At 41.7% G+C, this 26,717-nt stretch overlaps 2 protein-coding genes across 3 annotated transcripts; one reads left to right on the forward strand and one right to left on the reverse strand.

Moving 5' to 3' along the window:
• Positions 1 to 10,021: 10,021 nt before the first annotated feature.
• On the reverse strand, positions 10,022 to 15,316 carry evx1 (even-skipped homeobox 1). 2 transcript variants are annotated; one of them, XM_049602370.1, is made up of 4 exons: positions 15,122 to 15,316; positions 13,222 to 13,961; positions 12,000 to 12,235; positions 10,022 to 11,487 (listed from the first exon to the last, which is right to left on the reverse strand). In XM_049602370.1, exons 2-4 carry the CDS (start codon positions 13,583 to 13,585, stop codon positions 10,960 to 10,962), a joined length of 1,128 nt encoding a protein of 375 aa, XP_049458327.1. In that variant the 5' UTR covers positions 13,586 to 13,961; positions 15,122 to 15,316; the 3' UTR covers positions 10,022 to 10,959. The 2 variants fall into 2 exon arrangements, with proteins under 2 accessions (XP_049458327.1, XP_049458329.1); XM_049602372.1 differs by lacking the exon at positions 15,122 to 15,316 and having other exon boundaries at positions 13,222 to 13,995.
• Positions 15,317 to 22,887: 7,571 nt separating this feature from the next.
• On the forward strand, positions 22,888 to 25,472 carry hoxa13a (homeobox A13a). The gene is made up of 2 exons (XM_049602264.1): positions 22,888 to 23,658; positions 24,187 to 25,472. The coding sequence occupies exons 1-2, from the start codon at positions 22,998 to 23,000 to the stop codon at positions 24,432 to 24,434; spliced, it is 909 nt and encodes a 302-aa protein (XP_049458221.1). The 5' UTR covers positions 22,888 to 22,997; the 3' UTR covers positions 24,435 to 25,472.
• Positions 25,473 to 26,717: the final 1,245 nt, after the last annotated feature.

Below are 26,717 nucleotides of genomic sequence, written 5' to 3' on the forward strand. Positions count from 1 at the left end.
AGAAAAGCCAAAAACGCACCAAACATATGTTTTTTTTCTGCTGTTATGAAAAATAAATAATATAAGATGATATTCAAATAACATCTTAATATAAAACATGATCTTATCATCAAGGTTAATGCATCTACAGAAGAGTCATGACTACCATTTTAGCCTGACTCCTGCAGCCATATGTGTATAACCTACCTTTAGCAGATAGTTTTATTTACTTCGTGAAATGATCCCGAAAAGCCTGATTATGGAGATATTTTAGCCCTGAATACACACACACACACACACACACACACACTGCTGACCCCACCCCCACCTTGTCAATCAAAACAGTTTTATAGTTTCGGGGAGGTCAGCTCGCAGCCAAACAGTGTGAGTGTTCTTTGAGATCATCCATTAAGACACTAAGCACAGGCTCTTAGCTCCTCTTCTGATGCTCGCACTATCTGGTACCACTATCTCCTCTGCTCCTTTTCCCATGGTGTAACCTTACCTCCCAAACGTATCTTGCCTCAACACACACTCACACACAACAAACCTTTGCTGCTTGGTTGGCACTTGCATCAAAATGCACATCTTTAGTATGAGCTGCTCCATTTGGAATCTAAACCTCTACTCCTTAGTTACTGCTGCTGTGCCCGTCAAGCTCTCCATTCATGCACAATACATACAGTTTACACTGATGTCTGGAGCCGATTAACCACACAAACTTTGCTGTACTTTTTTGAAACAATGGGTCCTTGATTTCAGACAGAGGGAGACGAAATAAGCCACTCATTTTGAGCTAATGTCCCCTGCACACTTTAAAAAAACGTCTTTTAAAACAAGGTCTTAATGATGCACTTGATAGCAACATGCAAATCATGCTTGACAGTTTGCAGATGAAAAGTCAATATACTCACCAGTCGCTAATATGTGTGGAAGGCTTGGAAACAAACAGTATTTTCTTGTATTGCAGTGCAGAGCTACTTAAGCCTCAGTTATGTTTTCTGCATGGAAGATGGAAGAGACATGAGCAGATGCAGACTTATGAGGAGGAAATGCTTGGATCTTTTATACTTCATGTGAGTTTCTTCTCAGGGCAAACTGATACTGTCCCAAACTGTAGGGGGCAGTGCATCAAAAACTCACATCTACAGCATGGTTCTCCATTTTCTCTGTCCATTTGTGTCCTTAGGAAGTGCCCCAGGCTTTATTTTCATAGCGGCCAAACTTCCAGGTCTGTCCTGTGATGTGTCCCATAGACTTAGATTGTGAAAGAGACATCTGTTAATTAGCGAAATGACTTGTTTCACTATTGGAATTTCACCCACTTGCTTTGATAACAGTTTTTAAGTCTATCTGAGCTGCAAGATTAAATAATTTGTATACCCATTCAAGTTAGCAGAGGGCTAAACCAGGAATTAGCTGCTCTGCTCGGGAAAGTCTGTAATGCGCTTGCTCTGTGGGCCCAACGATGCCGAAGATCTGGGTGACTTTATGGCCGGGAAGTCAAACTTGCACCACTGAGCAAATTTCATAGTAATGAATGGGGCCCTGCCACAAACGCTGTATCCAGTACTCTTTATATATCGTTGGCACGGATGAGCGAAAACCCACTGCACAAGACCTCTGTGAAGGGGTGTGTCTGATGGTGTGCAACACTTTGGCTGTGGACACTTGTGACCATTGCAGATGCATCAATCTTAAATTAAGCTTAAGTATAATAAGGGGAAAAACCCTCTTATTAGCATTTTCACACTGTATTCCCCAAATACAGTAAGGGACAGGACTGAGCTGTTTATGTTAGCTTACACGCTGATAGCATCTAGGACTGGCTCCCATATGGTAGGGGCTTGTTAAGACTCGCAGGCAAAAATGGAAGAAAAAGCTAACTCCAGATTCCAGATTCTCGTTTGTGGTTTCCCCTCGCTGTATTTGCATTTCCTCTGCGCTGTACCTTTTGGATTCCTGCTTGTAACGTTCTGGCACCTAGTTGCAAACTTTTTGTAAAGCTCCAACCTCACCTAAACGACATACGTCCATCCCCGTTTATCCTGTCCACATCTTTATGAGGTCACTACACTTGACCTTCAGGTCAGCTGCACATACGTTTGAAATGTGAGCTTTTCATGTTCGGTAACATCACCAAACCGCAGCCATTGGTCAGCAGCAGCTGGAGGTCAGCAGGACGACTCAGCACTTCAGCCTGGTGGGGGATGGGGGGGGTTGGAGTCAGAAGGACAGGGGGTTGGGAGATGGAAGAGCGGAGAGAAGGGGAAGCCCAGACACCTCGGTCCCCCTGGAGAGGACCAGTGGGCTGGGTGTGACGGTCATGGGACGTGGGCATAATGAGGATACATCACTGCAGCAATGAGGTGCTCTATCACGGGCACACACACCAACAAGCAGGCACACTCCGACTGTACACCCACACCACCAATGGCCCACACAGACGTCAGATTACCATCAAACCTCTGAGCTGATCATAGCAGAAGACGTCAGATAAGCCTCAACTTCAAGCCATTCCCACTGTAAAAGACGACATGCTGCAGTTTGAGTGATGCAAGTTCAGTGTGACTGTGGGAACGGGCTTTTTCTTATACTCTGGAGTCTGTTTGATGATTCTCTGGGAAAGAAGGGGCACAACTTTTCCTGTCGCTTTCAGCCACCGCCGTTGCCGAGCAGTAAAGCGGCCAGCGTGCAGTAAAATAAAATGAGGTGTGGAGAGAATTGGACTGATCTGCAAAGCCATTGGCTGCCGCGAGGGTCGTAAAATAATAACACTCTGTCGTAAAACAAAGTGCTTATTAAATCATTTTAAACAATATCGCGCGATGTGGTGTGCTCTGTGAGCCGTTCCACAAAACAAAAAAAGATCTCATGGGGAAAGCAGCTGAACAATCAAATGAAATTTAATAAGTTGATCATCATCACAACGCTGAGTAAGACTTTTGGGAGGCCTCGGTGGCTGAGATCCTCCCAGCACTATCAATAAAGTGACACTTGGCCATTATGTGGCCATTACTTGGACTTTAAGTGACTATTGTACATCAGAGGAGCAAAGGAGCCTCTCCTGTATTACTAAACTGAGCCTGTGGTTTTTCTCTCTGTGTGGTGGTGGGGACAACATACATAACAGTGCATAAGCTCATGCATGAGAACTCACAGTGTAGCAGCATGTCATATATTGGATTTTCAACCCAAAGTAATGACACTTGGAGACTTTTCTTCACGTTGGTGGCCTTGTGGGCATGTACACACAGAAACACACACATGTCCTGATGCCTTTACTATCTGCAGTCATTCTTTCACGCTTGCTGGCTGGTGAACTTTAACTTTTGCTGCACTGAGCTGCAGTAAATGGATTTCTACTACAGTTAGTGAACTAGAGTGGGGCCTTGTGAGGACTGTAAGTCTGACAGGAGGTTCCATATGGATTTATAAGAATGTAGAGCTACGCAGTTCAGACAAACTCCACTGTAATTAGGAAATTAACATTGTCAGCTAAGTCAAATGGATTAAATTGCTTTGCACAAAAGAATCTACTAAACGAATATAATTTGATTAAGCTACAGTGTAAGTGTTACTTAGAGTGCAGTGTATGCTTGCCTCATGTCAGGAGAGCATCATCATCATTGAGTTAGTTAAAAGAAACTGCATTTCCTGCCTTCCCTGTCCTCTTACCTTGGCCATTGAACCAATTCAGTTCTTGCACCAACAGTGTATCAAACAATTTATCATGCACTTAAAATACAAAGGTGCTTGTTTCGATAAAGACCACTCATGCATTATCTTAATTAGATGATTTTCAGTCAATGCACTGCTCCGGTACCACGTTATCTGTGGATGAACTCGAAAGATGTTTCACACAGGGCTAAAATGACAGTTTTCCTCGACAAAAAAAATCTTCTTCTCCACTCTAAAACAGTAACCTACACAGCAAGTGTTTGCTAGCAACTGAGCACTGAAGGAGAACTCATTTCTAGTCAAAAGTGTATCGTCTGCTGTTAACAAAGTGCCAGTAATTTGACAATATTTTACACTGGAAAGGCCCACCATTAGTCATCATTTTTTTTTCATATTCAGGGTTTAACCCTAACCACACTGTACAAAAATGATAGCAATCATTTCACATCCATACAGGGTTAGGAATATACAACGGTTGATTTTTTTCTTTAATGCAATCGTATCAGATGGATACTCAGTATCTGCGAGTTGAGGCATTGGAATCGGTATCAGTCAGGAAAAATTGGTATCGCAACATCTCTACAGAATACTACAATTTATGATTGACAATTGCTGAAAACTGATTATCAAAATGATTTAAACAAGCAGTCACATCAAAGAGGAAAAGGGCTTCTGATCCTCAGGTTACTTCGATACACTGAGTTTCCCTAGAGGGGTGGCCATCATAAAGGGAATACATCACAGGTGCTAGAAATGAAGTCCAAACAAAGGCAGCAAGTGACATGACATTAGGATGTTAGGTTGAGGTGCAGCTGCTGTCCTCATTACTATCGCTCATTAATAGAGAATAAAATTAGGATTTGCTGTTGTATGAAACCTTTGCTGCATGCTGTCAGTCTCTGTCCTTCTGCTTCCTGATTATAGTCTGGCCAGTAAAAGACAAATTACCAAAAACTCAATGTTTGGTAACTGGTAATTGTGTGCTCTTATGTCCAGAAATGAGGACACTTCAGTTTCCTCACCTGTGAATGCCACTGTGAATGATCAGGATAACAAACAACATCAGTGTCAACGTTCTTGCCATTCCCTCCTCCATCAATTACGGCGGAGGAAATGTTTCCACCTGGAGAAAGCAAAATTCTTTTCTGCACCTGACTGAGATTGGGGCCATTTTGCAGGGTGCCTGCAAAGTGAAATATGAAGACGAATAATTTATGAAAACTAGGGGAAAAAACAACATAAAAACTGCTGGCTTACACACCCAGTCTGTAAATCAACATTTTGCTTGAGGGGTCATAATGCATAGAGCATGATGCTGAACACCTGCATGCTCTTTGCTGCTGTACATTGCCATGATTCTTTTCTTAGAACCACAACCTGAGATCTGGATTCCCCTCTATGATGCCATGTGTAATCCAAAACCAGTTCTGGTTTCCCAATGTTTTGGAAAATTACAATAACCTGGACTGGGCCTGTCTTTGTCTGAGAACAAGATCACACGAAATCTTTGCCAGACACATTAACACCCTCTTGTGTTCCCCAACATCAGCAATGAACCAAAAAATTATATTTTAAAATCTCTTTCTCTCTCTGTTGCAGCAAAAGATGTCTGATCCTTGTGTGTTTTTTTTTTTTAAAAAATCAATAATCCTTGTATCCCTGTTTCCCAGTCTCAAATGGCTCTAAGTCTAAGAACTAATGATGGCAAAGAGGACCAAAACGAGGAGGGATCAACACTAGGTTCTCCCAGGAGACTGGTTCTGGTTCACCGCCTATCATCCCAACAGCTGTTTTACAAGAGGTGACACTGGAACCAACCTTCTCTGTGCCCTTTAATTTCAATATAATCAATGAATAATCAAACTGGTCACAATTTTGTGTTACTTATCTACACAAATCTTTGTAACTCTGATGCTTCTGAGCATTATAAAGGAATATTTTCCTGTAATCATTATCACTTTAGTGCCCTAGAGAATAATGACATCTTTGTTCAGTTGTTAACACAAGACAACAGTTTGAGATCTGCCACTGCAAGCTCTAATTCTGCCCAGGAGCAGAGTGAGAATAAAAGGAGACTGAGGAGCTTAAATCTCTCTCAGCTCTATTTAAATAATTAGTGTGAGGTCAAGGTGCATCGTTACAATTTAAACCAGTGTTCAACCTTATCCTGAATTAGAAACAGTAAGTGTTTGGAATGTGTCACATTAATAGGCACAAAGACCATTATACAATTTTTAGTGAAAATCCAAGACTGTTGGGTAGCGTTCATTTGATAAACTGTGCCCAAATGGTTGTAAGAGAAAAATGCCACGTCTCAGAATAATCATATTTCTCGTTAGTACAGACAAATGATTGCATGTCAGCAGCAGTGCTCATCGCGGAAAACACCCACTCACAATAAGTTGATTGGAGTGAATTTCCATTATCTGGATAATAATTAATATCGTGTCCAGTAGCAAAGAGTCAACTGGGCAACCAACAATAAAAGAGTCTGCAAAAACAGGCTGCACATCCACCCTAACATTTTGATAAAATAAAAAAAGAAAATTGTTTTTAATGAGAAATTATACTCACCAAAAAAAAACAGATGTCCTCTCTGTAATGCAATAAAAATGTGTCTCAACAAAAATAAGTTACAGTGATTCCAGTATTTTTAGTGCCATTTTAAGAGTTTAAATATATTTAGATGATTATCGATTAATATTGTTAATCACAATTATTTTGGCAAGGCAATTGTGACGTGAAATTTTCATATCATCGCTTGCCTGCTCAATGCAAACTCTAAATGTGACAGTCAGCCTCAAATGTTTCCACATTCAAAAGAAACAAGATATTTGTCACAGCATTGTAAAAAGTCAGAAATCTTGACATTTTAGCACGATATTGATCTATAAAATGGAGACAGTTGGCTCTGTTACCTTAGATCTGTTATTGATTAAATCGCCAAACTTTGCTTATTTTTTGCACAAAGGATTAATTCATCTTTTAATTGAATTTATTGTTTGGGAGGCTGCAGATGGTGAGTGCTATTTCATAACTTAATGTAAAGTAACTTTTCATGTTCACCTCTTCCGTGCTCCAGCAGCAAGGTGTCGGGACAAAATCTTTTTAAAGGGACACACACCTGCTTAAAAGCTCCCGGAGCAGACCACATTAATGAGGAGGGGAGCACTGTGCAGAGACAGCAACAATTTCTGCCATTACTTCGGTTAATGTGTGTCACTGCATCACGGATATAATGTCCGCTTCTGGAAACATTTATTTGAATGTAAAATGTGCACATTTGGTGTTGACTTGTTTTGTAAATATTGATTCCTTCGGTGCTTCTGTCCCACATACATGGTATTTTCCAACGTCTTACCTGCAGCGCGGATCTATAAAAAGCAGCTAGTTTCTTCATTCTGTTTGAATCTGCTTGCTTGTCATGCTGGACAGTGAAAGTGTCACAGTTGGAACATTTCAGATGCGCAGTAGACACCGCCACTGTCAATCCGACACCAACCTTATGTGTAAGCTTATAACTTAACTTTATTATCTTCCTTTCCCTTCCTGTTTCCTTTCTTTACATCAATACAGCCAAATGAGGTAAAATTCCACCTGTGGGAGACATGATGGCTCACCTGGCCGCCAAAATACTGTTTTGGCGCGTGAAATGTTTGGTGTAGGCTTTTTTAAGTGTCTCTTGCCATCTATGTTATAAGATTTGCACAACTGGACATCTACGAAGGATCTTAAGGAGTTTGGGTTGTCAATGAACTGTGGTAATTAATTTGTGTAGATAGGAAAGATAATTGTGGAGCAAAAGACGCATTTCGACTATGGTGTGTTTAGGCCTTGTGTATCCGCACTGCGTGAAGTTTGGTGACATAGAATGAATGATTAAATACCCCACTGTAAATGAACCTCACCACAAACCAAATTTGCCAACCTAAATATGCACAGTTTTGAATGTGCAACTCTTTTAATCCTGCCCTCCCTTAAATTCACATTATACAGAACATCTAAATAAAAACCCAACATTTTAAGTTTATTTGGATTAAAGATGTTGTTTTTCAACCCAAAAGGTAGATTTTGGCATGAATGTGCGCAAAAACCCAGAGAGACATCTTCGGCTCGACTCGACTTGAACTAAATAAGAGCATCTTTTTATATCCCGAGTCCATTCTGCTCTGTTTTTGTTGCTCTTGTATGTCACATAAGCACGTAGCAGCCGGCCCATTTTCCAGCTGCATATAGCTGTCTCCGGTGCACCGTAAATAAGGTTGATAAAGACGCCGCCGAAAACGACTTTCACGCGTCCCCCGATTGATTTAACGTGACCCCCGTTTCCAAATGATATTGGAAGCCTATTTAAACAGATGAAGGCTTAAATTGTCTTGCTTGTATGCGCATTAATCTCCCATTCATCATCATTACTGTGTGATTGGTCCGTCCACGCCTCCGCCAGCCCCTTGCGTTACGACAAGGGCCTGTAAATTAGGATGTAATCCAATTTAAACAGCGGTAGCGGCAGCCACAGATCCATTTGGTGTTTTTTTTTTTTTGAATTTGCTGTCAGTGGACAGCTGCACTGCACCGCCCCTATCAAAATGCTTTGTGCTAGTTGTGGGAGCTGGGGAGCCCTGAGCCCATTCTCACTAATAGGATCTTATACGGCTGATGTAATTGGTGTTATGTGCGCAATCTATGAGCCCATCATATCTTGAAGCTCAGTCACACGCAATCTTTCAACGATTAAATGGCATGTTGATACTGGATTAGGCCGCTGAGGATTCAGCCGTATAGTTTATACAGCGAGCAGAGATGGAGATCCATATGCGTGGCTGGGTAAATGTGGTTGTAATTTGCCTCACTTTAATGTGTCATTCTGGCACAGTGTGACGCGGGTTTAGAAGATGATCGTATAGTGCTGCTGCTCCTGTGTAACCAAATGGAAATCAGCTCCAAAAGCTTTAAAAATAACCCGCTATGAAACCAGAAGTTTGGAGAGCCTGCGCCTTTTGAATATTCAGCTAGCCCGATCCGTTCATCTTTATTTTATGGTACGGTTTTATTATGCACAAACCAAAGCCGTTTTCCTGCATGACCCGTGTCCCTATCAGGCTTAAAGACACCGGCTGATAGTTTACATAAATCTGCCTTGTGGTTTCGCCCCGACCCGGGCGGCTTAAACGGTGTATTATTCCAAACATATGCATTTTAATCAGCTCGGTCACACTTACAAGAACTCCAGTTAATAAGGCCATCAATCAAACGCGTGTGCGGGAGGGAGAGGGGGGAGAGGGAGGGCGCATCGGTGCGGTGGTGTGAGTGCAGTGCTGTCTGATTAGGATGAACCTTTTACCTCAGAAAGCATCGGAGGAGGATAAATATCTACTGACTTTGCAAGACATTTTCTGGTTTTCCATTTTGGTCTGCAGGATTCATATTCATAGAGGAGATAGCATCTAAATATTAATGTGATTCGCAAATATTCGTTAGTTTAAAGGATGTATGATAGTATTTCATCTAAGAAAATATATATTTTTGGAAAAATGCAACCTCGCTCGTTAGATTATACCTACAATTACGCATTTGGCCAATATTTTTGCCAGATGGACTTTAAGGCCCAGGCTAAATGCTAGCCATTTCTCTGCACATTACTGCAATAACTTCTGATCTCTCCCATCTACGCCGCAAAGAAACCCCTTTTAAAATGTGATTTGTGTGCCTCTCTGCGGGCCACAGCACCTCGCCAATCCTATTAAGCTCAGAAAACTCTTTTAATTTGCGCAGCCACCGGTCAAACGCGGCCAATTAAGATCCCGCTGATTGGTGGCGGGCCTCTCCGAATCATCGATCTCTTTGCATTTCCAATATCTTCAGACAACTAATTCTGGCGTGTCTATTAAGTGGTCGGAGAGAAAATATGAGTGGCTTTAACGGAGCCCGGGGACCACTTAACTGTCACGGTCAATCTAGCGGTCCCATCAGGAGATATGGGGGCACACTCCGGTGTTTTGACACAGACCACTTGAGAACAAAATTAGTGTTATTATTGGAGGGGGAGGGTGGTAGAATAATTGTGAGTATAGAAAATCCTTAACAGCCTGCAAACGAAATAGAATGAACTGAAGGGAGGAAAGCTTGTCTGAATCTTGGATTAAAGTGACATTAAGTGAGACTCTTTTTAATCTCATTTTCTCAGGGCTCTTTGCTGTTTTAAATAAATCATAGGTGTCTAGAAGACAAACACTCCATTGCTCCATTGATTCTTTGACAGTGTTTATTGCAAATTAGACGTTTAGGACAACCCAGTCAAAAAAACAAAACTAAAAAAAAAAAAAGCAAACAAAAACATATCAGTCACTTGTTAGTCCGCTTTCTCGACAAAATGCCACTAAACTGGCGCCACTGTAGCAGTGCAAGGCAAGAAAGATATTTAAAAAGAGGCCTATAGGAATATATTAATCACATTTTTATCAGAGGAAAAAAGAACCGGCTCTTTTACAGTTAAGGGAGAGAACAGAGTGTTTGATGGCCTTAAAAAAGGTTCATTTTTATTTATTTATTTTTTTCATGTTGATTGTCCTCCCTCTGTCTCTCTCCATCCTCTTCTGGGTCCTTCTTCTCTTCCCCCACCCCTCCCTCCCCTCGTCAAACCGTGCGGGCTGTAGTAATCCGTTCCCCCGGCGCCTTGTTACCTTTTGGCAGTAACGATCCCTTCCTGATATTATCATTAATTCAACACTCAAAATTCACCGGGTCGTACATATACATCACTTACTAATTTCACCAGCATCTGCACATTTCGGCCCGGGCCGCAGCGGAGGGCCCCGGCGCGGAGAGCTGCTTTATAATGAGACGGCCAAAGTCTGTTAACAAATCCCCTTGTTAAAAAGAGAGACGGAAAGCATCATTCTCGCGTAACTAACAATACATGTAGGTCGATTTGGATGCGTAAAGACAGGACAAGTAATGATAAAAACCTCTACGCCATCCATCACGCGGATTTAAACGTTTCTCTGGACCCCTACTCTCTCATACACCAAATTAATCTTCTACAAATCAAATCTGGTTTTGTGTCCATGCCGTCATATTTCAGCCCACTGTCCTGGCTCTGCAATGGGATTATTAGTTTTCAGTAATGGGACATCAGTTGTGCGTCACATAGCTGAAGATCTGGCTAATTATCTTGCCCCAAGTTTAAGCTGGCTGCTCACAGGCTACCTCTTCATGCTGTTTCAGTCCTGATCATATAATATGTTAGGTTAAAAAGCTTATGGTAAAGGCTTATATAGAAGAACAGCTGGTTTGGTTTTATCTAGTCAGAGGCACTTCTTCCCTCTGGTCTAGAGTCACAGATGAGGATTTGCTGAGCACTGAAGGCGTGAAAGTGACAAAAGCGTCAGTCCTGCTCGTTGGTGAGCAAGCGAAGTCCGAGCCGGAGGGCCTGGTTGAGATACCGTTGGATTGACTTGAGTGACAGGCCAGGCAGGAACAGGGGCTTCCTCCGGGACCGAGGCCGTGGGTCGGACCCGGGTACAGGGAGGGGTGTCTGAAGGCGCACAGGAGCTCCGGCCTCTGGTAAGGGTGAGACAGCATCCGGAAACTATCGAGGGAGCGCAGGGGGTTGGAGAAAGGGGTGGCGGCCGGAGCCGAGCCAGCTCCAACACTCAGGTGAGAATAGTAAGGTAGCGGCAGGTGCGATGGGAATGGGTAGGGCAGGTTCCCCGTGGCTGCCGCGTGGCTCATCATGTAGGTGTAGAAGGCCGGGTCGGCAGGGTGAGGCCACGTCATGGCCAGACGCTGGCGCTTGTCTTTCATCCTGCGATTCTGAAACCACACCTGAGACAGAGACACACCGAGTCAAATATTAACCACAACCCCCAATGAGCCAAAGACAAACAACAATAACAAAATCAGACATGGAGCTCGAACAGTGTTTCCGCTTTTACGCACGAACTAGAATCTGGGTAAATGCAAGTTTTGCTTTAATGTAATTTAATCTTGGGGAGTATATGGGAATTTACAGGAAACAAAGCAGCTATATTTTGTATTTGTCATGGTGCCAGTTGAAAAAATAAAATTAAATAATGAACTTATTCTTAAAAAATCGAGGCCCTTGCTTCCAGTACGCTTAGTTTGCAGGTTATAGGCTCTTCTTAACATTTGGTTATGAGCGCCTCTTGGTCTTTGGCTCACTTTATGTGACTATGTTGCTATATTTTCTGCACAGATATGTAATAACGATTGATAAAACTCAAAGCAGTTTTGCAGCACTCCAAGCTTTCCAAACACAAGCCTGTGTTCACAGCCAGAGGCCTGAATCAGCTCTGCTCCATCAAGACAAATCTCACCTTAATTGTGGTTTCAGGTAGATTTAAGGCGGCCGCCAATTCGCATCTCCGCGGCCTGGACACGTAGTTTTCCCGGTAAAACTCCTTCTCCAGCCGTGCGATTTGCTCCCGGGTGAACGCTGTCCGGTACCGGCGTATCTGATCCGCTGCATAGGACAGGGATCCTGGACCCGGGACAATGTTACCCGGCTCAGCACCAGTCTCACTCGGGTGTCCCGGAGAATCCCCATTTCGACCTGAATCAGTATGCAGAATAATTAATCAGATATAATTAGCATACAGTTTAAAACACATTTAGCAGAATAATTTAAATGGAACAAAAAACACACTGAAACATTTTATTTATTAAATTCGTTTCATATTTAATAAACTTAATTTGCCCTAAGAGGTCGCTATAGTTGGCTAATTCAGTTATTTTAACTGCACGTTATTTCCCTTTTTACTAAGGGCCTGCCTGACATACAGCTCAGGTAGCTCGGGTTTTCATTTTGTGGAGTCTTAACAGCAACTTGCTAATATTTTTATTACTCATATTATTCCCCTGGGTATATTGAAATGTTGAACCATAATTTTAGTGAAGAAAAAATATGAATAATCAGGTTGTATTGTTGTCATTCGTTTGTGTCCTTTCCATCCTTTTAGTTTTGGGTAAACAGCAACTACAAATTATTCATGTATTTATATTAATATCAATATTTGTTTATGTAATTATGGTATAGGATGTAGTAATTTGCAGCAGTCTTTAGAAGATGCCAGATAGACACCCCACACATTCCTCTGTTAGTGGCCTTCCCTTCACGGTTTTTGCTTGTGGTTTGCATAAAAATCTTGCATTCCTCCTCGTGCAGTAAATACACATATAGGCTGATTTGCTTTTGTGCGACTGACTCATTGTCAAACTCATAGGGGAAAATGCCTGGTTAAATTGTGGGTGTCACCTCAGCGTGTTTCCAGCCACACTGGTCACTTGACAGAACAGCTGTGCAGCACCGACTGCGGTTCTCTTCTGCTGTTATTGAGGCTTCAGTGTGTTTCATTCATGTCACATTTAAAATTTCAATCCCTTGTACATTTTTTAGATGACATAAATGCATGTTTTTTGAACGCTCGTGTGTTTACTGACATTTATGATTGGCATAATCCACGCTGGTATTCAATCTGCTTCCTTAGCACAAGCTTGCAGTCATAGAAAACCCGCAGTGACATGCAGCTCCCAGCCTACCTTTAGCTGTTGGGTAGTCCATGCTTTCAGGCGTGCAGCTGACATCAATTTCCTCGTAGAAGTCCGACTCGGTGTCTGAGCTGCTGCCGTCTTTGTGGGGATGATCACTCCGGTGTCTCTCTCCAGAGGACGACGTGCCAACTGGCCTCATATCGGCGCACATATTCCTCCGTGCGCTCTCCTCCATCCCCACTTCCGCTCTGTCCCGGGAGTAAGGCGCAGCGCCGGGGCTCAGACAGCTCCTGTGGCCCGGCTTCCCCTGCGGATCTCGCACGGGGCTCCCGATGCCTCCCGACAAATTAGAGCCGCTCTTGGCAAGCTGACCTCCCTCCGCCAGCATCACCATCTCCTCTCTGCTTTCCATCACAAGCACGACTTAAAAAACCTCGACTTCGCGGGAGAGTGCAAGCCGTCAAAACCAAGGCGATGATTTTCAGGTTGGAGGGGTGTGCGTGTGTGTGTGTGTGTGTGTAGTGATGGTGGAGGTGGGTGGGGGGGTTGAGTCCTAAGGAGAAGGAGAGGCTTCTGGAAAAGAAGGGATGCAATCCGGTCTGACTCTGAGAGAAGAGCGCTCCAGAGTGCGCAGAGGGAGCTCTGGGAGGGATCACCATTTACCCTCTCTCTCTCTTTCTCCAGAGCTGTCATTCTTAATAGGCCAGTCGTCATGATGGTCCCCCCCCTGATGACGACACGCATTGATTGGATATGGGTAAACAGACGGAGCAGTGGCAGCGTTGAGACTGAGGTGGGGGTGTCAGAGAGGGCACAAAAAGCAGCTATCAAAAACAGTATCATTCTCCCTGTGTATCGCCACATTCATGAGTTAAAACAAAAATGTTATTATTATTATTATTATTATTATTATTATTATTAGAGCTAACAAAATATGAGAAAAAAACAAAATAACATTTTCAGTTCACAATTTTATATGAACTTAAAATACATGTAATCCTACATGACTGCACTTACTGCAGTGCAGAGTTGCAGCATATGCTAATAACAAAATGTAATGTTTATCAATAATAAAATATTTCCTTGTATGTAATGCGCCCTCACCCTCCCCTCCCTTCTCTCCATTCCCTCTGTCTTAATGCCTCTCTCATCTCCACCTTAAGTGGAGTCAAGTAAAGCCCTCAAAGGTCAAGTCTTGCGGTCAGTTTAGATAAGAGGCCATTTGACATGAAGTCTTAAAAGTCAACAGCATTGACGAAACAATCCCGACAGATATTTCAACTCTATTTGTACCTCTTTAAGAAGTCTTGTAGCCTAATATTATCATGTATATAAATCTATGCATGAGATATGATTTAAATTAATATTCAATTTGTAAGAAATCAAAAACAATACAACACCATGGTGTGCTGCAGTGACAGTACTTTACAAAAAACATTGAGGGATGATTCTTGTATTTATAGTCTTTCAGTAAATATTCACTGAGCAATTAGAAAGGTAGAGTAATGTATGGGGCTTGTATGACCTTAAGGGTCTGCGGTGGAGATGATGAACTTAACCACATATTTACTCGCTGTGTCTTAAGGGAACACACTCTCTCCCTGGCCTCATGTGGATTTAACAGTTGCATCAAATCTATGCTTGATGTTAAACTGAAGGGTGCAATGCACAGAGTGTCCACTGAATGTTTTCTGATGTTAATGCCTCTTCAGGCTGTGGTCAAGCTCACTCTGCCTTTGCTCCACTTGCAACCTATACCCAAAAATATGAGCACCAGCTGACTATGCCAAATGTTCAAGCCACTCTAGATGTTAAATGCATCATCACTACAGCCGGGGGGGAATTATTAGAAAATATACAAATCCAATGTGTATTTGGGAGCAGCTCTTATACGATCAATGTCCTTCTCACGCGTTTATATTTCAAAGTAGTGAACCTGGTTACTTACCTTAACATATGCATTGTAATAAAACATTGTCAGGTCACTCTATCCTCAGATATTTAATCTTTGGGAGCGTTTCAGGTTGTGATAAGAAAAAAAGAAGGCATCAAATCAGAACCTCTAGAAACAGCTTTCTCCCCGAGTTTAGATCAAATTTGTCATCAGCAGCTGTAGGACATGGTGCTGTAGTCAGACGGCCATGCTGTTGTGTAGAGAGGTGCAGTCATGTGGTCTCAAAGAGAGGAGAGGGAGGCAGACTGTGGAGCTGCTGCAGCCTCCGCTGTCCTTGTGCGCCCTCGCCTGTCCGAATTAGGGAAAGGACCCCAGCGGCGGCCGCCCCCTCCCCCAGCGCGCCAGCTGAGGAGTTGAGGGAAATTCCTTTGACTTTTTTTCCCCCCGACTCTTTCATCTGGCCAGCAAAGGAAAAAAGTAAACCTCTCTTTCTCTCTTCTCTTCACTCTCTGACGATTTCATATTGCTGCTTTTGAGAATTAGAAAAAAAAAACATGTGAGTCTGCGTGTGGAAACCATAACTCAATCAGAGAAGTTTTCCAACACCTCACTTCAATTTGGTACTTGTTACATATATTGTAATTAATTAATCAGTTTTAGTGACGTGAACTTTCCTTGTGTTTAAACAACTATAGAGCGAGTATTACTTTTGGAGACAGAACCAAAAGTGCTGTTGTACAGCAGTTAAAGATCAGTCTGCAAATTGTTCATGAATGACCACAGACTATTGGAAATGTAGCCTACTGAGGGGACTTCACAGAACCATAAATATCCTTTTGAATCCGAAAAGGAAAGGCTAATTGAATTTGTTCATCACGAAATTTATGGCACAGCGGCAGAAGTCACCACATTCAGATTGAGGAAGTTGGTTCCTATAATTTATGGATCTGCTGATGTACATTTGTGAAAATCGCGTCTACATGAACTGAGCTTGTGCATTTCTTTCATATCAGTATCTTTTGTGTATTCATTGTTGTGTGTATTTTAAAAATGCACAGGCTATTTAAACCGATCACATCCAAGGCTGCACGGGCACATTAGACTCAAAATTTCAGGTGTTGTTAGACGCTGTTTACGTCTGCTGTTAAAATAATAAAGATGGCTCACTACAGTCTTTTAGTGTAGTGTCCAAAGATGGCAAAGGTCCCATTGTTTTGCTGCTTACCGGGGATTATGCAATGGTTTGTGGCCAGGGCAGATGGGATCTTGTGATCATCCGGAGATAACACTCAGAAAGGGTTTTGCGCAACAGATGAATGACCTTGTGGGTTTACAGTAGTGTCACTTATATTGTGTGTGTTTTAGATAGTGAAGGACAGCAGATGGGTTCGGAGAGTTTGCTGATTGTGGAACCTTTTTTTTTCACCCGCTTTTACATGTAGAAATGACCAGTCAATGCATCCTTTATCTTTAAATCCTGCACATTCTTGGTGGCAGAAGTGCAGGAAAACTGGACTGCAGTCACGGCTCTGCTTCAGTGTCTAGTTTTGTAGGGGGGAGATCAAAGAGGGGGAGCGCCCCCCGCGGCAGACACTGCAGAATGCGCCCCTCAGTTTTACTAGCCAGCCCAACTTGAACTTGACCATGGAGCCTGCGCAGTACGCATGTAATCCAATCCATGGCCCTGGCAGTGCAGAGCTGCCAGAATATTTGCTTTTAGCACAAAAAGTGTTTCAGCGTGTGAAAGAATCGCGCATGAATGGGTTTCGTGGATGTGCATTGTGCGGCTGGCTGAGGTGCACCGCGTTTCACACAAGGAGTAAGAACCTGGAAGAAAATAACCTCTCCTTCATTATCGTGGCCCCTCCCGTCTCCGTTGCTTCAACTTGGCCTTGAAACAGGATGACGCAGCTACGAGAGAGTTAACTCGCTGACCTTGGAGCGAAACATGTCCTGATGACTATACAGCTGGAAATCTCTTGCGCTGTAAGACCCGATTTTATCGCTCTTCCCTGCTCCATCCCTGCAAACCCCGACGCTATTACAAGTAAGGCTTAGCAAGCCACTAAGATCAGGCCTGTGTTACCCCATTAAAAGGGGAAAACATCATGGGGCATGGCTTACCACCAATTCAGCAGTAGCAAGGCAACACACCAGGTGCAAAGCCCTGACGTTTCACAAGAGTGCATGTAATTCTTCAGACTGGTCGGTGGGTCCCTGGCATCTTTGAGAAAGGCGATATTTACAAGTCTGTCTGCTTGCAAATGGGTTTTTATTTTTAGAGAGTGCTGCTGTCATCTATGTGTGCCCCAATGTTTTTCAGGTTGTTTTAAGTATTTTCTATGGTGGTAATGGACGTTTGGCCAGAGGTAGATATGGACATTTCTGTGCGTAATTCTTGAACTATCCTCACATTTTATGCGTTTTGAGATGAGTGCAGTTCAGATGCTGATTACACTGTTGGTGCAGTGTAGCATTCAGACTGGCATCCAACCGGTTTGACTGTGATTTACAGTGTGTTAGACAGCCCCAAAAAGGAGTACAGAAGTCATTGTTTCTAAATCATATATCGACCTATATGTTACATTATTTGCCACGGATCAGTTGACTAATGCGCACACACTGGAAATAAAGATAACTAACGTGAAAACGGTATTTTTGGATGAGTTTGCATTTGAGCACGGCATTGCGTGGGCTGTTATCAGCTACATTATAAATTAATGAATGAGTGGAGCCGAAATTTTGTACACAACATATTTGTCAAAATTACCGATCACAAAACATACATCACATATTAATAAATAATTTATGAAAAGGATGAGATACCTTTCCAAAAAGTGGATAATCTTTTTTTTTTTATATATAAGTAATTAAACAAAATAAAACACGCAAAATCTAATAGATTTCTTGTTTTATTCTGCCTTAATAATCTTCGACAGCCAGTTTTAAAATAATTACATACGTTTCCAGTTACACTGTTTACACTGATCTGCCTTTTTCATTTCAATTTGCTGGTAATTGATTCGAGAGCTGCTAATTAACTTCTGCGACTATTTTCGTTTTTCTTTTGACTGCTTCTCCAAAATATCACAGAGAGCTAAATTAGACTCACCCCAGCATCTTTATAAACATGTAAGCGGCGCTTTGAGTTCACTGTATGTGCATGTGTATTTTTTTTTTTTTAAATTAAGGCAACAACCAATACTCTGAAATTTAACAGGTGTGCGTGTTCAGCCCCAGTGCATTGTCTTATTTTACGCATGAAATCGTGTGTTACTACACGACGTTTCTACAGTATTTAATGTACCTTATTTACATCTTTTCTTTGTGGTGCACAATGCTACTAAAAATGGAGTCAGAAATATGTTTTTTGGTTTCGGCCTCTGTGCTGGCTGCACAAAGCAAAACGCCAAAATGGCAGACACATGGTATCCTGATGAAGATAAAGGTAATTACCAACAAAAGAAACAACGGCATGATGGTGATGATGATGATAATAGTAATAATGATAGCAATAATACCAATAGGCCTAAAGTAACCCTTCTACAGAGAGTAAATAATACAAGTACTTAAATTATGTTTAGTGTTCATATGAATATGTAATTCTGGTTATTTCTAAAGGGGCAGAATGGCACAAAGACTCCTGCCAGAAAGATGAAAGTTAAAGTAGCTTCTGTTCGCCCCTCCATATCTCTTCCATCATCCACGCACGCCGGTGCCCAAAAATACAACAGATGTGGAACTTTTCAATGAAACAAACTGGAGACCTTTATATTTGGTGAGATTCCTGCATGCCAATAAATGATTTCCCATGCAGCTCACAGTCTATAGCTTTAGCAGGCAGTTAACGCAGCATTTAAGACTTCTGCTGGAGAAATTGAAACGTGCAACGAGCGTGTCAGTCAAACGCACACATCAAGAACACCTCAGGAGTGAAACTTTCCAGTTAACCATAGACCTTTAGGTGGCTTCCTGTGTGTGTCCGAGACTGAAGTGGGTCCGTTTTTCTTGTTATTTTTACGCAATCCTTCATAATCACACCGCAGGCGACTGTCCAGAAAATATGGAAAAGTCAAGTGTGTGACCGCCCTGTGGTTCACTGCTCTGACCACAAAAACATATTGGTTGTTATGTTTTGACAACTTTTTGACAGCCGTCTACTTTAAACACGTGTCATCAACAGGACTGAAATTTGACTGCGTGTAGTTCGTCTTAGCAGCCCGTTTTATAACACAATTTATACTACTAACGACAGAAATTTATAGCTATAGCTATAACTTTATACAGACCTTTACCCAGGCTTCAGGCGTTGAGGCCGTGGAATAAATGTACTCTTTCTCTCCCGCGCTGCGTAATTTGGATGCCAGTACAAACAGGGGGTTGAACCTTGATAATGACCTCAGAGAAATGCTTGTGCTGCCAAGTCCCAAAGTGGAGTTTTAGGAACCTCCAAGGATCATTCAGATACATCAGGGAGGGTTTCATATCAAAATCAAGAATAGGTTAAATTCACTACTCTTATTTGGAACTTGTATAAAACAGCATGAAAATATCATTTTGAGCATCAGTCAGTCTGATCTGTGCTACCTTCCAAACATTTTCAGCAGCATCCAGTGCCAAATCAACATGAATAAGTGTTTGTACAAGTGAGCAATAAGCGTAACTCCATTGTGAAATGTGCGTCTACTTGGCGGGATAATATATGCGCCCCTCCAGTAAAGTGTGTGTGTGTCCATTGTACTTTGGGATGTCTCATGTCTGGACTGACCACATGTGCGCGCCGGCGGCCACCTTGGCGCGGGCGCGGGGCTGTGGTGATTGCAGGACTGTTGTTCAAAAGAATAAAATGATCCAAACATGGACACAACATAAATTATGCCTGAATGGAAACAACCTACAGCATATAAAAAACCCGAAAGGCCCGATGTTGGGGCTCATACAGAGAGATGATGTAAAATCTAACCTGACAAACATGACAAGGTATGGGACGGTTAATGATTAACGCGACTTTGTTTATTTTGAAGCTTACTTTGCCTGCAAAGAGGGAAGCGCTACAGGGCAGAATGCAACAGGCTAGGCCTTGTGCAGTTACTTACTCCATGACTCACAGTAGCTTCTGCATGTTGCTGCTGAATTATTTCATTACTTAACCGTTCTTTTATGACAACGCAGAGACATATCCAGGCTACTGTGTATCATCGTTTGCATCATATCATATATTTTAGCTGGGATTCCTCCGCGCGAAGGTAATACAGATATTCAAACTTAATTTAATAGGAATATTGCTTGTTATCACACTTTATTCGATTAATTGTTAACAGAGAAATTGTGCATTTAAAATTCTTTAATACCTTGAATAGAAAGCACACATTACATATTGCACATATATGTAGGGAGGAAGATATTTTGCATTTTGAAAGCAAACAGCGGCCTATTGTGTTTTCGGATCTTGCGTTTTTTGCACCATCAACACTCATCTGTTATAGTAACTAACTATAACAAGCGGTGTAAGCCTGTGTTTATTGTCTGTTACCCCCAAAAGGCTTTTATTAAAAGGCCATTGTTTTAATTAACACAGCCCAAGATATTAAAGATAATGATAATAATAATTTTCTCAGTTATTTGCTTTAAAGTTGACACATTACGTCCATCACATGACTGAATGTAACTAAACCATCAAAAATAAAGCAGACCCACGTAGATCCAGTCTAACAGACATGATGCACCTCCCCCACATACAAAATCATGAAGTGCATTTGAATGTTTTTTGTGGCTACAAAAGCACACCAACTATCAATATTGGTTCTGGCTGAAGAAAATAATTTCAGCATATGATTTGCTCTGGTCGGCACTTTTTTTTGTTTAAAGTTTCACAACACTGTTGTGCAGGCACTGTTGTTTCCAGTGCCTGCAGACCTACAACACAAAAGCCCCAATGGTTGAGAACATTCCTCTTATAAATCAGAACCGCCTGACCAGTGTTCACAATTCATAATTCTGGCCTTTAAATCGTGTAGTTTGTGATATGTTATAAAATTAGACTTTTGTTTCAATTTCTGTTTCATTCAGATTAATTTTATATATTTAAGTTGATTTTATGTTATGTCACGGTGGTGTTACTGCGTGGAAGTTTGGCTTTAAACATATCAAAGGAAGCAGATGAGACCAAAGAAGCTTTTTTTTCTAATTTACATAAACACTATACGCACATAGGCGGGAAACTAAACATCTGCATCCGTGTTTTACGCATTTGAGTGGCAGCCTCTTCTTTAAGTCGATTTTATCCCCTAATAGCAGATAACACACCAGTACAATTACTCTCAATTGGGCCAAAGCTCATGCTGGATTTTAAAACTCTGCTAACAAATCCAGTGAAGGCTCCACCAGGTCCATTTCCTCCAACACAGAATAGACGGAGAGCGACTGGTCGTAAACACAAACCAGCAGGCCAGACACACACACACACACACACACACACACACACACACACACACACGCACACACACACGACACGACACGACACGTCTATCACGTCCCCTCTTTTCAGAGATCAAAATGATTTTCACACGTATCTGCCAAAAACACCCCCAAAGATCTGCTAATAAAAAAACAGCAACATTCCTTTTATATTTCCAATGCTGTGATACAGAAGTACGCACCACCCAAGTGCAGCGGGCACAGACTAGTTCGTGAGAATAAACGGTGGAAGAAAACAAAATGATAGTAAAAGTTAATGTCCTCCAATAGCTTTCATTGGGACAGGAATTCTCACCCTTCTTCCGCTCTTTTCACGCGCTCAGACGGTCCCTTCAAAGCCTGAATAGCCAGACAGGCTGGATGGCTAGACAGCAACTTTCAACTTGACCTTGGCCTCCAGCCGCGTCTACCTCCTATGTAAAAACACGCAAGCACTGCCAAGTGGAGAGCTGTTTTCTGTCTTTGCATATTGTAAACATGTCGGAAGTCTCGTGTCTGGGATATTCATCTACAACTATGAAGTTACATCCGATTTTCTTTGTTTTGGGCTGATAGTGGTGTGGGGACACTGAGAGGGGGACATGTCTGATTATGTTTCTAGAGATATTTGCATGCGTAAATTAGATTACTTTAAATATGACGACTATCATACTTCTCTATAGCTGTGCTCCCTTCCATACTGAATGCGCATATCTGTACAGAGTACGAACGGACCCTTATAACACACTACACAGTGTGTCTATGCGTCAATGGGCGGCTGAATGTTTAATTCCTCGCAGGTCGCGCGCAACATTGCAACACACATAACTGAGCATTATATTTGTATTACTTGGAATCTCCTTTGGCAAATGGCTGCGTAATAATACCCAGTTCCTGTATCGACGCGGACAAAGGCTGGTCAGTGTTCGTGCGTAAAGGCCATGAGGCTGTGCATATTCGTGATATGTAGATAGCTGAGTCATAGCTGCTTTTACCCCTTTTTAACAAAAAAAATGTTTCACCACTTTCCAATAATCGACTCTTGTTTGAGCTCCACACATAAGAAAATATACATTTAAAGTAATTTATTGTCCAATTAATTAATTTGGAATCCTGAAATATAATCTCATGTGAATAAAAAGCAGACTGCTCTTCTGTGTATCTTACTTTTTAAGAAAAAAAAGCACAGCATCTATCTCAAGTGAAGCACACACGAAAGAAAGCTAAATCCCTTTATAGGTACGGTCACCTTACTTCGCCGCATTTTTCTCCATTTAATTATCTGTACTGGCTGATGTTTACCGTCCTCTTTGCATAGCCTGGTCACGTGGTAACGCCTGAGCCAATGACAGCGCAACCTCTGCGCTCTTGTGCGCGTCAGAGTGGCATTACTCTCTGGGAACCAGTATCTCCTTTTCTCAGTCTCTGTGCTTTTTAAAAAAGAGCCAGAAGCTTCAATGTTGGATGCCGTGCTATGACAACGTCACTGCTCCTCCGTCCTCGCTGGGTCGACCCGTCGGTGATGTTCCTGTACGACAACAGCGGCGGTTCCGATGAAGTGACCAAGAACATGGAGGGTTTTGCTGGTGGCAACTTTGCTGCGAACCAGTGTAGGAATCTGATGGCGCACCCCGCGTCCCTGGCACCCAGCACGGCTTACTCGTCCAGCGACGTGCCCTCCTCTGGTATGGGCGAGCCAGTGAAACAGTGCAGCCCTTGCTCTGCAGCCCAGAATTCTTCCAGCGCGTCCCTGCCATATGGGTACTTCGGTAGCGGCTATTACCCGTGCAGAATGTCGCATCACAGCAGCATAAAGTCGTGCGGAGCGCAGCCCCCCTCCGCGTATGGAGAGAAATACATGGACACGTCCGCCTCGGGCGACGACTTCACCTCTCGGGCAAAGGAGTTCGCTTTTTACCCGACCTACCCTTCAGGCCCATACCAACCTGTCCCCAGTTACCTGGACGTTCCTGTGGTGCCAACTATCAGCGCGCCGTCAGAAGCCAGGCACGAGTCCCTGCTGCCTATGGAGAGCTACCAACCGTGGACACTCGCCGCCAACGGCTGGAACGGCCAGGTTTACTGCGCCAAGGAACAACCTCAGCCTGGACACATGTGGAAGTCCTCCATACCAGGTAGGCTACATCCCTCAGGGTCCAGCCTTTTCAGAACAGAGCAGTTTGACATGTCTGTGTGTGTGTCTACTCTGCAAACAGGGTGCACACATAGAATGGAGTGTATTAAATGTCAGTTGCTGTGTCAACCTGCTGAATAAAACACACAACAGATAATTTAGTTATAATAAAATGACTTAGATAATGTAAGGAATGGAAAATGTTTAGTTTACCACAAGAATTGAGAAGAACATTACGCGCTGAGAATATTTAAGTTTCATGTCCATAAAAGTGTATTTTTTAAGTAATTATTAATGAGGAGTGGGCAGCTTCATTTTCTCTTGTTTATTTAGGGATGTAAGACATAATTCTAGCCAGGAAATTTTAAAATATTTGATTTTTTTGAAAGCCAGTTGAAATCTGTGGCTCAATTAGGAGAACATTTCTATTTACTGGAGGCAAAAATATTGTTTTTAAAGTGAACATGAAGCCTGACCACTTCTTGTGAAGCAGCTTATGACAGCTTCTTTTGTCTCTTAATTTCGTCAGACGCGGTGTCCCACGCAGGAGGAGAGTCTGGCTCTTATCGACGTGGAAGAAAGAAGCGCGTGCCATACACCAAGGTGCAACTGAAGGAGCTCGAGCGCGAGTACGCCGCCAATAAATTTATCACGAAGGACAAAAGGAGGAGGATATCTGCCCAGACCAACCTGTCCGAGAGGCAGGTCACGATATGGTTTCAAAACAGACGCGTAAAGGAGAAGAAAGTTGTCAACAAATTGAAAACCATCAGCTAGTTTTTGATTACGAACAATATCTGTGGAAGATAAACAAGGCCCACACACACACACACACACACACACACACACGGACTCATGGATTGGAACAACAAAACTCCTTTCTGACTGAATATGATTTATTTGTATGTTGCCAAATGGAGCTTCCGGAACAAAATTTCTGAGGCCTTGGATGTTGGACCTTCCATTTCCTGCCACTTGTTGATAAATATTGTTTAAGGAGTCAAGTGGGGGGAAAGAGAAAATATGTAGCTGCAGTATTTGTGACTTTTTAAACATTTTTTGGCATGCTCACTCTCAACACAGGAAAACTGACCCCAGTTCAGAAAGGTGTGCGCCACCGAGCTACGCCTTTATCTGCAACTTTAACGAGAGTGATAAAAAAAAAAAAAAAGCGAAGATTCACAGGAAGTGACGGTGTGATGGATTTGGACCTTGGGAATGTTAAATATTAATCTATCCTGACTATCTTTTTTTTTTTTTTTTTTAAAGAAAAAACTCTACTCACATGCTTAGCTTGTATGAAGTTTAGTCTTATCATATGAACCCGTGCTCTCTCATTCATATCCAATCCATGGTGCAATTCTTGTTATAATGCTTAGATAATCGTTCGGGATATGTGTTCATATCAATCATAGCTTTTTATAATGTGTGCGTATTCATGTGGTTGTATATAAAGTAAATTCCGGCATGATATCCAGGTTATTTGTGTGTGAGTCCCAGTATGTCGGTGTTAAAGTCCGTCCCAATAAAATATGGACTTGGTTGAATTTTACCCAAGTTATGTTGAACATGGATCCTTTTCATGGCATCAGACTGTGCTGATAGCCCAGGTTACAGTTTGACACGCAACTGATCCTCCATTACTTCTACACTTTTAAATACCCTTTAAGGCCTCATGTGAAAAATATGGTTTCACTAGTGGAGGCGACTTTTCTGCGTTTGTAGCAGCTCTCTTTATCACGTAATATTTTATTCAACTTTCTATTTTGAAAGTCTAATATTTGCAATGTGCAGCAGAGTTGTGTTTGCCTCTGGGAGAAGGGGAAATCAGTCAAACTAGGCTGGTGTGTGTTGAAATATAGGCTGACATCGCCATCTAGCGGCGACTTTGTGATATGCTCAGTGGACTGTCAGTGGTCAAAAAATATCCATACAGAGTTTAAATATAATAATGATGATTAATAAAAATTAAAAATGAATACTAATATCAATAATAGTAATAATAATTTTAATTTTTAATTTGATTCTGTAATAATTACCTGAATGTTTTGTCAGCCGTAATAAACACAGGCGCAGGTGGAAGGTGCATAAAAAACAACTTTATTTTGATAAATAATATAAATAAAACACAAATCAAAATATACCCATTTACTCACCCTCACTGTGACTGCACAGTGAAAACAATCGCTTGAATATATAAATGTTTGCAAGGACGTTTAATACTGAAGGACAGTTTGAGGTCGATTTGTTGAATTTATATTTATATTTCTCTGATTTTTGTTTTATTCATAAACAAATGTTAAAGGTAAAATTCATCTAGTTCTGGATTAGTTTTTAAATACGAATCACTATTTTCATAAATTGCTTTATTTTTGTTTTTACATTGCATTATTAGTTTGCGTTTACAGAGACGCAGCTATTTTACGTTGACGTCGAAAGTTGTATGTGTTTCTATATTCTGATCAGATAAATATTTGTCAGCTTGAATCTCTAAATGTTGGCGACATTTACGCGACTGGTTGCAAACACTTCGCAGGCGGCCTGGTGTCAATTTATCTTGTTCAAATACACATGAATTATTAAGGATTCACCCGCGTTCTTTCTTTGTCTTTTTTTTTTACGCTTTTGGAGTTTAAGTGTATGCAAAAATATATATACCTACATGTCAACAAATTTTAGGATGCAGTAGAAATATTTTTATTTCTTTGAAAATAGTTTGTACCACTTCTTTAAGCTTTCCGTGATTATCTAATCAATCCGGAATAAGAAGCAAAATATAATCAGCCAAAAAATTCACTCGCTCAATGTGATGAAACTATATATATTTTTGCATTTAATTTATTAATTTTACTGAGTGATTGGTGGATTTTTTTTCATTAAAAATATATACTTAAAAATATATATGGACATATTCTTGCTGTATCAAAATGAGGTAAAATGCTTTTAGTATAAAATAATTTTAACCCTCGCTAGTAGTTTTGTGGTGTGCGAAAATAAAAAGAATAAAAATCAGTGCACTAGAAGCTTTGCCCCGGCCCCATTCACTCGCAACGGCAACCG

Source organism: Epinephelus fuscoguttatus, linkage group LG17 (genome assembly GCF_011397635.1).
Source record: "Epinephelus fuscoguttatus linkage group LG17, E.fuscoguttatus.final_Chr_v1".
NCBI lineage: Eukaryota > Metazoa > Chordata > Actinopteri > Perciformes > Serranidae > Epinephelus > Epinephelus fuscoguttatus.